The 14925-nt window shown below is 40.2% G+C and overlaps 1 protein-coding gene across 2 annotated transcripts in view; it reads right to left on the bottom strand.

The window, feature by feature from the left end:
- The window catches only part of eml5 (EMAP like 5), a 45309-nt gene that overhangs the window by 3683 nt on the left and 26701 nt on the right, over positions 1–14925 (bottom strand). For both annotated transcript variants that reach the window (XM_058398902.1, XM_058398903.1), the window contains 24 exons: positions 14082–14182; positions 13768–13961; positions 13509–13620; positions 13287–13414; positions 10813–10954; positions 10130–10282; positions 9629–9760; positions 9342–9430; positions 8923–9099; positions 8523–8724; positions 8109–8235; positions 6444–6458; positions 5835–5843; positions 5567–5645; positions 4995–5124; positions 4804–4902; positions 4415–4435; positions 3310–3483; positions 3026–3234; positions 2558–2715; positions 2200–2314; positions 1611–1799; positions 1256–1428; positions 82–244 (listed from right to left, as the gene is read on the bottom strand). In XM_058398902.1, coding sequence (XP_058254885.1) covers positions 82–244; positions 1256–1428; positions 1611–1799; positions 2200–2314; positions 2558–2715; positions 3026–3234; positions 3310–3483; positions 4415–4435; positions 4804–4902; positions 4995–5124; positions 5567–5645; positions 5835–5843; positions 6444–6458; positions 8109–8235; positions 8523–8724; positions 8923–9099; positions 9342–9430; positions 9629–9760; positions 10130–10282; positions 10813–10954; positions 13287–13414; positions 13509–13620; positions 13768–13961; positions 14082–14182 — 3091 coding nt within the window. The remainder of the gene's footprint in view (positions 1–81; positions 245–1255; positions 1429–1610; positions 1800–2199; positions 2315–2557; positions 2716–3025; positions 3235–3309; positions 3484–4414; positions 4436–4803; positions 4903–4994; positions 5125–5566; positions 5646–5834; positions 5844–6443; positions 6459–8108; positions 8236–8522; positions 8725–8922; positions 9100–9341; positions 9431–9628; positions 9761–10129; positions 10283–10812; positions 10955–13286; positions 13415–13508; positions 13621–13767; positions 13962–14081; positions 14183–14925) is intronic.

Genomic DNA, 14925 nt, shown 5'->3' with positions numbered 1-14925 from the left:
ATAATACATTACTGACGTGACACTGCAGATATCATAGCTAAAGCAAATCTGTTAAATGTGCACAAACACATCAAGGTGTACCTGTATGTAACAGCCGTCAGCAGAAAAGTCCATCTGAATGACGAAGCTGGGGATGTCTCTGCAGCAGTTAATGCGGTTCAGCTGAGGTCCCAAGGTCAGGTCGTAGAAATCTACAGCGTTCTCACTTGAGCCAACAGCAAGGTAGCGTGAATCAGGACTGAACCTGTTAAAGAACACAGCGAGTTGTGGTCACCTCACTTACACAGCCATGACACCTTCACCAAGATGCAATGAGAAAAAGATTCTTTCTACAGCTAACTGCAAAAACAACAAAAATCACCAATTAACAGAAATGAGCTTTTCATAAACAAATCTACTTGGACAACTTGAGCTACAAAGTAAGGCATACATCTTCATGCAAAAATGGTATTGAAGGCTATTTGTTTTTATTTTTTTTATTTACTACGAATTTCCACAGCAATTCATGTGTTCTCATCACAACAATAATATCTGACAGGAAAGAATTAACCACAACTAAAGAATCCAGCACAGACCTGTGCTTTCAGGTGCTGTTTTCACACATGTACAATTCACATAACCTTATCTGGAACTACCCCGATCAGCCATAACATTATGACCACTGCCAGGTAAAGTGAATAAGACTGATTATCTCCTCATCATGGTACCTGTTAGTGGGTGGGATATATTAGGCAGCAGGTGAACATTTTGTCCTCAAAGTTGATGTGTCAGAAGCAGGAAAAATGGGCAAGTGTAAGGATTTGAGCGAGTTTGACAAGGGTCAAATTGTGATGGCTAGATGACTGGATCAGAGCATCTCCAAAACTGCAGCTTTTGAGGGGTGTTCCCGGTCTGCAGTGGTCAGTATCTATCAAAAGTGGTCCAAAGAAGGAACAGTGGTGAATCAGTGACAGGGTCATGGGCGGCCATGACTCACTGATGCACGTGGGGAGGGAAGGCTGGAGCGTGTGATCTGATCCAACAGACGAGCTACTGTTGCTCAAACTGCTGAAGAAGTTAATGCTGGTTCTGATAGAACGGTGTCAGAATACACAGTGCATGAAGGGTCAGGGCTTATTTGGCAGCAAAAGGGTGACCAACACAATATCAGGCAGGTGATCATAATGTTATGCCTGGTCGGTGTATAAGGACAAGTAAAATATTTGTATCCTGAAGTGCAAATGTTACTGCTATCTTAAAAAAGCTCAAGTCTAACCTGATATCCTGGATGGCAGTGCGGCGATCTCTCTTTTTGCCCCAGATCTTCAGGGACGTTACAAGGAGGATAATGAACTCTCCGTTCTTCATGCCGATCGCCACCATATCACCCTCAGGACTATAGCTGACAGTGCGTGCAGGATGGCCCAGGTTCACCTTATTCAGCATCTTCTGTTTTAGGCCCATGGGAGTACAAGACTATTAGTGTTATCAGATATTTAACAAACTGTTAATAAACTGACATTTTTCTTATCTGGTGCCATGTCGAAGGTATTCATTCGAATGAGCTCACATGGCACTGGGTTAAGTAGATGCTTTGATTGTGTGTGTGTGTGGGTGACTGAAGTTGTTACCCTCTCAGGAATGTCCCAAAGGCGTACTGTGCCGTCCTCAGCAGCAGACAGAAAGACGTCTCGTGTAGGGTGAGCTCCCAGTCCCCAGATGGGGCCGTCCATGTGGCCATTCACCAGGATGTTACACGCTGCATTCTTCTCCCCTACCTCAATGATCTCTGCATTCCGTGTGCCCACGAGGATCTTACCCTAAACAAGACAACAGATCAACAAATTATTAAATGGCAGAAAATCTTTTTTAGTCCCCATTCAAAATATGTATATGATGGTTTGAGAATGAATATTTACTTATTCGTTCAAAAACATCAATGCAGGTTTGTGAAATACATTCTGGGCTAGAAATCTCCATCTTGCATGAACACACACTTTCACACTAGTGGCTTAGTCTTTAGTAAGATAATAGAATTTGATAAATACTGGCTAAAACTAAGAAAACTATGAAAAATATATGTTTGGTACATAATTAACTGGGTTTGCACACTCTCACACTCTCCTGAACTTTGGAAGAATATCATTTTGACAAAGCTAATATTGCTAAAAACTTTTAGCCCTGTAGCTAACATGTAGCAGACATCATGCTCTGTAGTACCTTGCCTCTGCAGACAGAGCGCACACAGTCGATAATCTGACCAGTCTCCAGTCTGAAAGCTCTGCACCGCTTCAGCTCCTGATCCCACAATTTCAGTGCACCACCTTCTTTAGACCTGTAGGTGGCAATGCACACACACACGCGTGCACACAAACACACACACACACACACACACACACACACACAAAGAGCTGTCTAGGTATACAGTAAATTACTTGGTTACAGGGGTTTCATAAGAATAGCTAAAACACATATGACCTAGATATCAAATAATAATACAGTCATGATTGACACTTTACTTGTACCCAAACACTGTAACAGCATAGCAAGTGTGCCATGAAAGAGGAAGGTGACTCACGGTCGCTCCTTGCCGCCTGTGACGATGAGGCCATCTCGCAGTGTGGTGTACATGGTGAAGACGGGACCAGTGTGTGCCTTGGCCACAATTCGTACTAGAACGTGTTCCTTCCATACACACACATCTCCACTAATGGTACCTGTAAATGTCAAGTTATTCTGAAAAGAAAACAAATCTGCACTAATCTAGTGACCTCTAAGCAAGAGAGAACAGTACAAGCAAGACACTTTTCATTATGGTCCATTTCCTGGCAATTTCAGCAATGTATACAATAATTGTTGCATGTGCATGCATTTTTATTGTTAACAACTGCTACATTGCTAAATAATCCACAGAAAACTACAGCAATACAGAAATCATCATGTTTACAACAATAGACTGTATTATTTAAGTTCATTAATGGCAAACAAACCCAGTCCTGCAGACGTTGAGTAATGCCTGTGTGCAAGTAGAATGAGACATACTTACAGCTCCGAATGCCACAGAGAGCATGGTCTGCATGCGGGCATCCTCGATGGAGCTGAGTACTCCTTTCTTGCTGAGCAGAGCCCGGCCGGCGAGCATCCAGAAGCGCACATGCTTTATGCCCACAGACACGAACTGAGTGTCCGAGTCCGGCCGAAACTCAGCCACAAAGATCCGCTGTGTGTGGCCAGAGTGACTGGCCACTTTGGCACCTTGGGAACAATAACAAAGTAGAGTGTAAAGACAGACAGAGTGGAGCAGAACAGAGAGAATCAGAGTCGACAAACCTTCCTGCCACTTCCAGATGGTGATCGTGTGCTCGGGGTCCAGGCCGACAGAGAGGAGCAGCTTGCCAGTAGCACTGAAGCTGACTGAGCAGATGCCCCGGGAGTGATAGCTGCGCAGCACAGACAGAGTCTGCTTATTCATGGCGTCCCACACATGGATGGAAGGTGACGTGGCTGAGGAACGGGCAGAAAATTTGGGTTCAGTTAACATTTATAAAACAAATTGGACTACACTCAGTAAGCCCTTATATATATAGTATGTGCATTGTAGTGAATGCACCACAACAGTATCAGAAGCATATCATTGTATATAGAAGCTTAAAGCACTCTTCATGCACATGACAAGAAACTTGTCATGTCAGCAAAACAACTGAGGTAACATTTAGGCTGAGATTTTAGATATTGTACTTATTGTACTATTGAACTAACGTCATTGAATTATTATCGTACTAAGTTGTTTCTAAATAACATTTGACTTAACTATATAGTCATAGAAAAATAAAGTACACTATACAATACACACATATCTCCTAATGTTAGCAATGACATTGTAATTACATGTAATTTAGATAATGTGGTTAACTCACTCTCAACAAAAATGCCAGATATAACCTCATAATACTGAGGCCATGATATGTGATACACTGATAAGAAGTGTATATCTTAACTTTCAATCTTTTAATCAGTACATATTTTGATAAACATTTATACATAAATACTTTGTCAAGTTTGTCTGGAGTAAATGTGTACATGTGCTCAGAGTCAGTAGAGGGCAGTGTTCTAGAGGAAATCGGCACCAATCCAAGCTTGCACTAGATACATAATCTGCTTTCTCACGCATCACAGTGCCAAAGATCATGTATCCAACTTAGTCAAACACAATGCTGTCAGGTAATGATATTTCATCATCACTTTTTGGCAGCGTAAGAAATGTTTGCTGGCTATGAGCTGCTGGCATTAACCGACAGCATGGTGAAGGCTCGTAATGACACTGTCGCAGATTTGCTCTGCAGTGCCAAACTAATATAGCAACTGCAGCACTGCCTCACTGGAGCTCTATGAACAGTCACAGCACATGTTTAGAACAGCCAACAAAATGTCTTACCTGACATATCACCAGCATCACCTGCAAAAATTTCAGAGTGTCAATGAGTATATATAACAGGCCAACCAGATATAAACCTTTTCTCAGACACAGAAGAAAGATTCTGTTAATTCGCAAAGTAATACATTAAAATAGCTGATTGTTGTAACGTAATAGTCATTATACTTAGAAACACTGAAGCTTCGTACGACAGCTAAGACGATCAGACAATCAGACAAAAAAAAAATAGCTAAAGTATTGTTTTTATATAATTTAGTCGACACAGTTTAGGACCATTCTGAAATCAGCAAAACATGGCAGAGAGACTGAAGTGTCAGTGATGTGTGAAAGTTTCAGGGTAAAGTCAGTGACATTATCCTGGAAAATAAAGGACAGTCTCACAAACATACCTACTTGGCCAGTTGCCACCACGTTGGGGAACTTGGGGTGTTGATTAATGGTGAGGCACAAAATGTCATCACTGTGTTCCATATAGAAACTCTGGCATGCTAAAAAAAACCACACACAGCACATCCTACATTGCAGTCAAAAAAATCCCTTCTGCAGATCACTTTACATGGGACCTCTTTCAAGAACGTACCTGTTGTTAAGTTAAGGACGATTCCGACTGAAGCCGTGTGGTAGATGATATCTGCCCCCTCGTTTAGGTAATGCACGTTGTTCCGGCAGTCGTTGCCCCGGTAACCAAACACCAGTTCTAGCACCAGGTCCTGCGTTAAGAGTCAAATACGGGTTAGAGTCAGAGGTCATCTCCATGGAAATGGCGGAGAGGTTAAAAGAGTCCACTTGCAGGATGGGAGAGGACAGGCGGAGAATAACCATGCTGCAATTGAATTAAGGAAGGTTAACAAGATGAGTGAGGCTAATGGCTCTTCCTCAGGGCTGGGTATCTGGATGCCACATCTCACACATCAAACAGGCTACGCACTCAGTAACTGTGATAACCATGTCTGTAAACCTTTAGAATATTCTTAATAGAGGACTTTCTATAAAAAGATCTAAAATATGACCACAAGATCAGCAATTGTATTTGCATAATTATAAATGCCTGCTTGCTGCTCGATTTTTGTACTATTTATTTCAGCTCAACTCAAGCTATCCTCTAACATTTTAGTATAATTTGCAATAGATGTTGCTTTACATGCCATTTACCTCAATGGGCCTTTTCTTCTTGCCCACATTGTTGGTTTGCAGTTTCTCTGGTACTGGCAAAGCCCTGCTTACTGGGGGTCTGTGCCCAAATCAAGCACAAACACAAAAAGTTAAAATGTAGGCCTAGCAGACAACGGTTCTAAAAAAAAATTAGCCGAAGGTTGACATGATCTGGCAATTCTTATTTAGTTTAGACACATCACAAATAATATCCTAAGAATTTAGACTGATCGTGTGACTGGTGTTGAGTGAGATAGACTAGGCTTACCTTGAGCCCCTTCACGGAAGCATTGACAGAGAAAAGGAACATGTTAGAACTACTGTCTCTTATTTAGCTGTCAGCCAAGTGCACCAGATAGAAAGAACACAACATAGGGCCACAAAACGAAATTCACAACACAGAGCCCAAGCACCAATAAACTTAAGCAATTTTGTTTGTGACAGCAGCGATTATGTAAAGCCAGCAGCATGTGGTCTGAAACACAATGGCTCAGAGCTGGCCATACAAGATGCATAACATACCCTGAAAAATGAAATTATTTATACCTCAAATAAGATTATGCGGCATGTGGAGCAAGTGATTAGGGCTGGCAAACACAAAAGTCTTATTGGGATTTATCAGAAGTGAAATTTATTCAAATTACCAGGAGAAGGACAGCCAACACTGAGAAATACAGGCTCATCTATTCAACAGCAAGACGAAAATCCCTTGCTGCTAATGCATCTAAACCCAGCTAACTGCTTGCACTTATTTTGATGAAAAAGGAAAAGCAGGTCTAAATAGAAAAGCAGGTCTGAATAGAAAAGAAAACTGTATATATATCCACAGATATTCACAATATTCACAGTTCTTACAGCAGCACTTAGTTCTTCTTACCTGACTACCCCCTGCCTTGATGTGGTGACAGGAAAGAGTGCAAAGTAGAGACAGACATAGACGTGAGGATGAGAGGAAGAGAAAGACACCAGGTTGCTAAATTACTCAAAGAAAAAGTACTCCCCATGATACACTTCTATTGGTTATAAAAATGTCTTTCAGTGACAAAACATCCTTGAATTAGAGCTGACTAAACAACTGATCAATACTCTGATGTCATCTCATTTCAGCTTTTAAAAAAAAATCTGATTTCTCATTTCAGAGGGATAAGGAGTGAAATCCAGTCTGTTCTCAGCCTAATATCAAAGAATGACTACATTAATTATTGCAATCTTTGAACAATTTTACACTGCTGCTGGTCAGTGGTCTTCGGGGAATCTGATGAATCGGCAGTGGAGACTGATGTGCAGCAAAATCACCTCTGTTACATTAACTCTTAATGAGATAAATCAATGTTTATTGAATTCTTCAGGTATAACTGTAGGACAGCTAGTGATCTGTATGTGATGTAATCATGATACAACACAAAGTTTGTCTCTGGTTTGACAAAACTGGTTTCTATCACCAGTGGTGAAGTATGAGTGTGAGCTAAACACACAACACACGAATCCAAACAAAGCACATTATTAATTAAGCTTAACTACAATTATCTAAAAATAGATAACATTAATTTTGAATAAGACTTAACGCATGCACATACTTGTATATGTATATTGTAACCCTTTACAATAGGGCTAAAGGAGTTTTTATAGTAAAATGCAATAAAAAGGCAGTGTCAGGTTGCTTTAGTGCACTGAGTACACTGTACAGTTTTTCACTATTAGACTGAATATTATTCAGATTTCATTTATGTTCCTGAGAAGGAAATCTGCACTGAAGTTTGAGACTATAAAATTAAAACAGGTACACATATCAGAACTGTATACATATCTTTATCCCTGCACAAACTCTGTACTACTTATAAATGATCATTCATTCATGTGGTAGCAGTGCAATGCATGAAATCAGGTCTTCATCTAAAGTTGATATCAAATATCAGAATTCGGGAAATATGCTCCCAAGGACTGTGGCACATGTTGATGGAAGATGGGCTGGTTTACATATTTCAGCAACTGCCGATCTCCTGAGAATTTCATGCACATCATTATCTGGAGTTTAATGGTGAAAAAGAAATCCACTGAGAAGCAGTTCTGTGGGTGGAAATGTCTTGCTGGTGGAAGCGGTTAGAGGAAAATAGAGCTAGAAAGGTTCTGACTGACAGGAAGTCTACAGTAATTTAAATATTCACATTTTGCAACCACAGTGAGCAGAAAAGCATTTCAGAATGCACTTTAACTGAGCACAGTGGCTTCTACTCCTGTCAGCCTAGAGCTGGTGTCTGAGGCACAGTGGGCATAGGAAACTGGAAACATTGCCTGGTCTTGGCACTGTACTTCTGCCACATGAATGTCTGATCAGATAATTGCATGAAAAAAGCAGGTGTAGAGATGTTCCTGTTAAAGAGGCTAGTGAGTGTATAAAGAAATATCAGTAAAGAGGAAAACTCGATTCAATAAAGTGTTGTATAAATACTATCTACGACATATCTGAAGTTTTGAAGGTAGGGTTGTACAAGGACTTTTTTACATTAGCAACCACAACTGAAAATTGACTCCCCTGACATACCTTTCATCTGCTGAAGGCTCTTTTTGCTGTAAATGGGGCTTGACCCCTGCCATGGGTCTCATATTGGTAGATAAGGCCTTGATTACATAGCTGATCTCATTCTCTCGAGTCACATCACTATCGTAGCCTGCAAGGAGCCAAAAGGCAGAGAGCAGAAGATGAGATGACCCTTTACCCAACATGCCACAGAACATCAGTCTTTTAACTGAGAGAATTATTTAGTGGTTTGAACTGTGCTCCTATCATTTTGAGCGCGACAAGCTTAGAATGTCAATTAGCAATATGTCGAGCTTTTGAGCAGTCTGTATGGGTTTTGAAAACAAAAATAAAGAGGATAATATTGTAATTATATATAACATGTATCTATATGTCTATTTTAACGATAATATGTATATAATATAATTCAATTCTCACCCCCATCATCCTCACTCTCGATGTCGGATTCTTCACTATCGCACTGGCGCACATCTCGACAACCCTCTGTGTTGTGGCTCCAAATCATCAGGGATGTGTCGGCTCCACCCAACGTCACCAGCAGAGAATCATCATGTGTCCAGCGTACATTGGTCACATGGGTACTGTGGGCCACATATCGCTTGAACTTCGCATATTTTCCCTGATTAATATTAGAGAAAATTCATCACAAATAAGTGATCATCAAGGCAAATACAAGTTAAACAAAAGCAAGAGCAACAGAAACAAAACCGTTGTTAGATAACTGATTCGTATTAACAGATACGTACAAAACTGCATTTTGTGTAATCAAATAATCTGTATTCTTTGCAGTATTTTATTTAGCATGAAAGATTCTTACCTTAACAGGATACCTGAAAAGCTTTACATATCCAAGGTCATCTCCTGTTGCCAGCACCTGTCTGTCGTTGCTAAGACATGCTGTTGTTACCTCAGTAACTTCGCTAACCACTGGCCAGATGCCCTCACAGGAGCTCCCTAACACACATGTCCATGTGCTCCACTCGATCTTTTCCACCTGGACATGGACACAGCACATGGAATAAAATGTAACTCTTTCACAATCCCAAGCCAGCGAGGTAAGTTCCTGGGATAGTGCACTAGTGATCTTAAGTGCAGCCCAATTCCTTGTCTCCAAATTTAGACCCACACATATGAAAAGTGGGCCATGTTCTTGCCCTTATGAGTGCCCTTCCTCCGTTTAGACCTCAGATAAGAGCAAGTTACAGTAACCACAACAATACTTTGAGCATCTCTCACCTCTATGGCAGGAATGGTTTGCTTCTTCCCACGAGGGGCCTCAAAAAATAGCTGCTCCTTAGTTGCAGTGTTGACCTGCAAAAGCTTCCCTGATGAAAGAAGGCACAGCGATCATAAAGACTTACAACACAAAGCCTACAATGGCAAATACAAAAAAGCAAACAAAAAAGTTATACAAAGTCTAAGTTTGCTGTGTTTATGACATTCATTACCACCAACTTAAACTATATTATTCGTTATTTATGTGTATATATATATATTTATTTATGTCTAATAGTTTTTCTTACCTCTTTTGTCCCAGTCCAGGTGAGTGATGTAGTTCATGGAGCCTTTGCATACACCCACTCTCTTGCTGCTCATCACGTTGTATATATCCACAAAGGTGTCACCTGAGGCTACTGCCAAATATTTCCCTGCACCTGTGGCAAGTGGACGCATTTATCAGCTCCAATTCATTCTCATTACCATGCTAATTTTTCCCACTAAATGTCTTTTCATATTATGTGAAAGCGTGAATGTAACATGTACTACTCAGGTTATACAGTATATATCAAAAAAATGACAATGTCAAATTTCTCATCCTCTATAATCCAGCCAGTGTGAAAACTTTGCAAACCTGAGCTGGTCTTATTTTGAACTTTTTCAGTTTTGAATGTCTTGCATTCTGACAGGGACTCTATTTTCAATTTCAAACCCTGACAGACACTATTTGTGGCTCAACTCAGAATAGACTCACTACTCAGTATGATGTGTCTGGCTTTTATGCCGGCTCCAGCGTGCTGACTTACCAGGAGAGAAGCGGATATCGGAGATGATGTCCTTGCGGTGGTGGAATGACACCAGGTCTTCCAGAGTGTCTGCATTAACAATGAGGAAGCTGCCATCATTTAGCCCTACTGCCAGAGCCTTGCCATCCGGAGAGAAACAGCAGCAGCGACCACCTGCAGTTAAACAAACACTGCTAATCACCACTTTCTGGCTTCAAGTACTAACATCGATAATGGATTTTTCAATTGCTTAAGGCTTTTGGAGAGCCAGTAACAATAAAGCATCCTGCAAGTACTATGCTTAGAATGGGAAGAGACCAAATTAGCAGTTTATGGAAACGACAAATAAATTCAGCCTTCTCTAATTCTACAGAGATGACAGCCCGAGGAAGCTTTTCTCACAACAATTTCTTTAAAATGTTGTACTTGCCTGGCTGTATTTATAGTATAATGCCACTGATTATTAAGGAAATTTTTGTTGCTGTAGAAACAGTCTCTACCTTCAATGCTTGTTAGAATAAGTGGCATTTTTAAGAGCATTTTTTGATGTGCTCATGTTACAGTTTTGGTTGCATTCAAACATCAGGCTTACTAAAGTACTCATGATTCCATATGAATGTAAACTACTCAAACTGTTGCGGTACTGTTTAGATACAGAACTCACTACAGCTTTAAACATAGATAAAGGAAAAGTCCCAGCATACCTTTCTTGAGTTTGCGCACGGCAAGCATGCAGTGGCTGGGAGACAGGTCCCATATACGCAGGGTCTTGTCATCACTCACAGTGGCACACATTGGGAGGTGGGGGTGCGAGGCCAAACCCCAAACTTCTCCCTCCATATGACCCTGGCCAACCAAAACAGGTAACACACTTCAGTGCAGTGGACGTACAACATGATTAATGCCCTTATATAATGCGCTCTCTCACTGCAACAGCTGCGTTACCGAAAATCACTGCAGCATATCAATCATAGTTGCATGGTAGAGAGAGGGTTCAGAGTGATGCATAAAACAATGAGCTATGACTTTAAAGAATCCAGGCCCAAAGGAGTGGCTCAGTTTGGACAAAACATAACACATCAAGTTTGAATACACAGCCAAGTCTCTAGACACATATTAAACAATCCACTTAAGCTAGCATTAAAAGACACTTTTTTTTCTCTTCTTGATGAATAACACCAACAAATCTGTCAAAGGAAGATGCTGACCTGGCGTGGATGGCCAGGCTGTGATTGATTTGCTGAGTAAAACTCTTCAGAAAAACATGGGTTACACTGCAGTAGACATTTCAATTTAAAAAAATCCATACCCATGTCTATGCTATAAACGGAAATGGAAAATAGAACTGAAAAACTTTGGAAGCCTAAATTAGCACTGTTCAGAAGGTACACCTGTTTGGACCAAGCCACAGAAACACCTGCCTGCCCCAGCTTAGTTTTTATGTCAAAACCTAAATAACACTATCACAATCTAGCACAATGTTGTGATGTCCTTACAAGCAAATATCACTCAGAGTATGTCAGAGAATTTCTCTAGGCACTTACACATATGGGTTAATAATAACATGTACTGTACATGATCCTCATTCATTCTATTCATATAGTAACTCATTCAGAAATTCATTCTATTAATACAGTCGGTATAAAAGAGATATATTCAGTCCATCAGGACAATACATGACTTAGACAGTCAAAGCCCAGGTTTATATACTCACTGAGCACTTTATTCAGAACACTCTGCTAATACTGAGCTCAAAACAGCTTCAATTCTTTATGGTATGCATTCCACAAGATGCTGAAATATTCCTTTGAGATTCTGGTCTATTCCTGCCTATTTTCAAGGGGCTCTTTCATGCTGCGAATCTCCTATTCTATCACATCCCAAAAGTCTTCTATTGGATGAAAAAACTGTGACAGAAGAGCACTGAACTCGCCGTCATGTTCATGAAAAATTTTGCTTTGTGTCATTGTGCACTATCTTGCTGGAAGAAGCCACTAGAAAATGCTAAATTGTGGCTATGAAGTAATGCACATGGTCACCAACAATATTCAAATAAACTGTATTGTTAACGCTTCAAGGCTCAATGTGTTGTGCATTCTGAGATGCCTTTCGGCTCAAGAGAAAAACAGTTATCTAAGTTATTGTAGCCTTTTGGCTTTCTCCATTGCACTCTGTTATCACCGTCTGCATAATTGCTGCTCACTGGATGTTTTTTCTTTATTACATCATTCTAGAGACGGGTATTAAAATCCCATGAGATCAACAGTTATAGAAATACTCAAACCAGCCAGTGTGGTATAGCTCCAACAACCAAGCCATGGTCAAAATCACTGAGATCACATTGTTTCCCCATTCTGATGATTGATGTGAACATTACCTACATTTTATGCATTGCTGCACTGCTGCCACATGATTTGCTGATTACACAATTACATGAACGAGTAGGTGTATAGCTGTTCCTAATCAAGTTGGCATGAAGGGTGAAGAAAGTGTGAAATGTGTTAGTGTTCTGTTAGAGTGAAGTATGTTTAGGACTTGCATGCGATACACAAAAATGAACTTTAAAAAAATCCCACAGCTTTCCACTTACCTACCTCCTACGTCATCATCGTACATATGATTTCATTTCATTTAGAACTAAAAACATTAGCAAATTTCTTCATTTCTGGAACTATAAGCACTTTGAATTCTACAATACACCTTCACTTGAGATGTAATTCTGGTTCAAGTTCTGTTCACTATATAGTCTAAACTCTACAGTTCCCTGACACACATTTAACACCTAAAAGTGCATCCAATTTATCACCCTGATTTAGTTCAATCATGCTATTTGATGTGTTCTACTTTCCACCGTAGTGCTGAAATGAATCTAGTATTAATTGTTACAGTAATAACTTTAGACAAAAAAATGAATATATTGAATATATGTCCTTAAACTTAAAAATAAACTGTCCTTAGTAGTTTCTTTAATTAATTACAGATAAGCTACACATCAGCATCAATGGTTATTGAGGCTACATAATAAGAAATGTGCTTTTAGTATCTCAAGAATGATTAAGCAAAACCAACACGAATATATAAAAACACAAAGAAACAAACAAAGAAATATATAAATAATCAAAGAAATCATTAGCATTAATTAGTTTTGAGAAGTAGTGAGATATGTATCACTCTATACCTGGACTAAGAGAGTGATAGGCCCTGTTTTGTCCACCTCCAGAATCTCTCCGTTCTTTGTTCCTACAAGTATGTGTCCATGTCCCAGAGATATGGCACGAATGGAGGGATTGTCTTCCAATAATAATCCTAAACAAAGAGAATTCTTCATGAGAGGCCATATAAAAGAATTTTTCTAGGCTAGGCTTTTCTAGGCTGCATGAATAGGTGCAATGAATCGTACCTTTGGACCCTGGGGCAAGCAGAGATCTCTTGATAGCATATGTCTTGAGGCACCTCTCAAATGTGTCATCCCACAGTGCGACTATCCCATCTTTCCCACCAGTCGCAAACCCCTAAGTGTCGAGACAAACACTGTTTCACCACTAATAAAACATGTCAGCTCTTATAGGTTGTTTTCAGTAACGCTTTATGACATTACCACTTCGAGTGTGATTATCAACATTCATGCTGTCATTTCTCTCACACATTTTCTCAAGTACCTTTTCTAGAGCATGCATGCTGAAGACTGGTCCGTCGTGAGCTTTAACCGTCTTCATTAAGAACATGTCCTTCCAGATGCAGATGTCTCCGGTGCATGTCCCAGAGAACACCATTTCCTCTGTCCAGCCATATACTGCACACATCATGGTCTCAGCCTTCCCTATGTTGCCCTTCTTCCCAATCAGACCTCCACCTGTGACAGCATAGCAGCATGTTCAAAAATATCTTGTGTAGATATTGCATATTGTAACAGTAATTATTACAGTTGCAGAACTTGATTTGTCTTTAGTGTCAAACGGATGTTTAGCCTTACCCGCTTTATGCCAGAACTTCATGTGCTTCACCCCAGCAGTAATGAGCTTATCAGGCATATATGGATTGATTTTAACAACAAATATCTTGTCCTTGCTCCCCCTGTAAAAAGAAACCAAGAAAGATTTCAATGACACGTCACAGAGATAAATTTTCACAACATTGGGCACATATCTTCACATGCAATTGTCAGTTTCAAAGAAAGTCTCGGAATAAAGCTGCTCCCTGTCAAAACAGAAAAGTGTAAAAGTTCATGGGAGCCATAGCCTGGCTGTAATTGAGCTGTCTACTGTGCCATTTTCACTGTCTGAGTCCCGGCCGCCAAGACAGCCATGTGGAGCTGAGAGAATAGAGGCTGCTGTCTCACTCCCCACATTAGGCCCTGTTGCAGAGCGGCAGAGCACTGAGCAGCGGCTACACTGTCAGAGCCTATTTACATCCACCCGCCTCTCAACCCTCACCAGAACCCTGTGGTGCAGCCAAGTCATGAGCTCCTATACTACTGAGATAAAAAAAAAATGGAGTTGGTGAGGAGGAGTAAAATGATTTTAAAACACTATTCTGTACCTTGTATATGTAATTACATCATATTCATAATATACACAATTGCCAGCAAAACATTTACTATTAATAGATGCATCACATGAAAACAATTATTAGTGAAGCCGTGGCATCGATGCTATTTTCAGGAGCAATGAAAAAGACAGTAGCGTCTGATGGGTTAAATATACTTTTGACTGACCTATAATTACTAGGCTGCGACTGTTGAGTGTGTTATGACAGGAGGATTAGAAGGGTTATTTCCTGGTTTAATGGCTCATGAATAAGCGCTGAGTCTCAGCTCT

Source organism: Hemibagrus wyckioides, linkage group LG09 (genome assembly GCF_019097595.1).
Source record: "Hemibagrus wyckioides isolate EC202008001 linkage group LG09, SWU_Hwy_1.0, whole genome shotgun sequence".
NCBI lineage: Eukaryota > Metazoa > Chordata > Actinopteri > Siluriformes > Bagridae > Hemibagrus > Hemibagrus wyckioides.
Note: the sequence above shows the minus strand (reverse complement) of the source record. Positions and strands in the feature narration are given on the sequence as shown.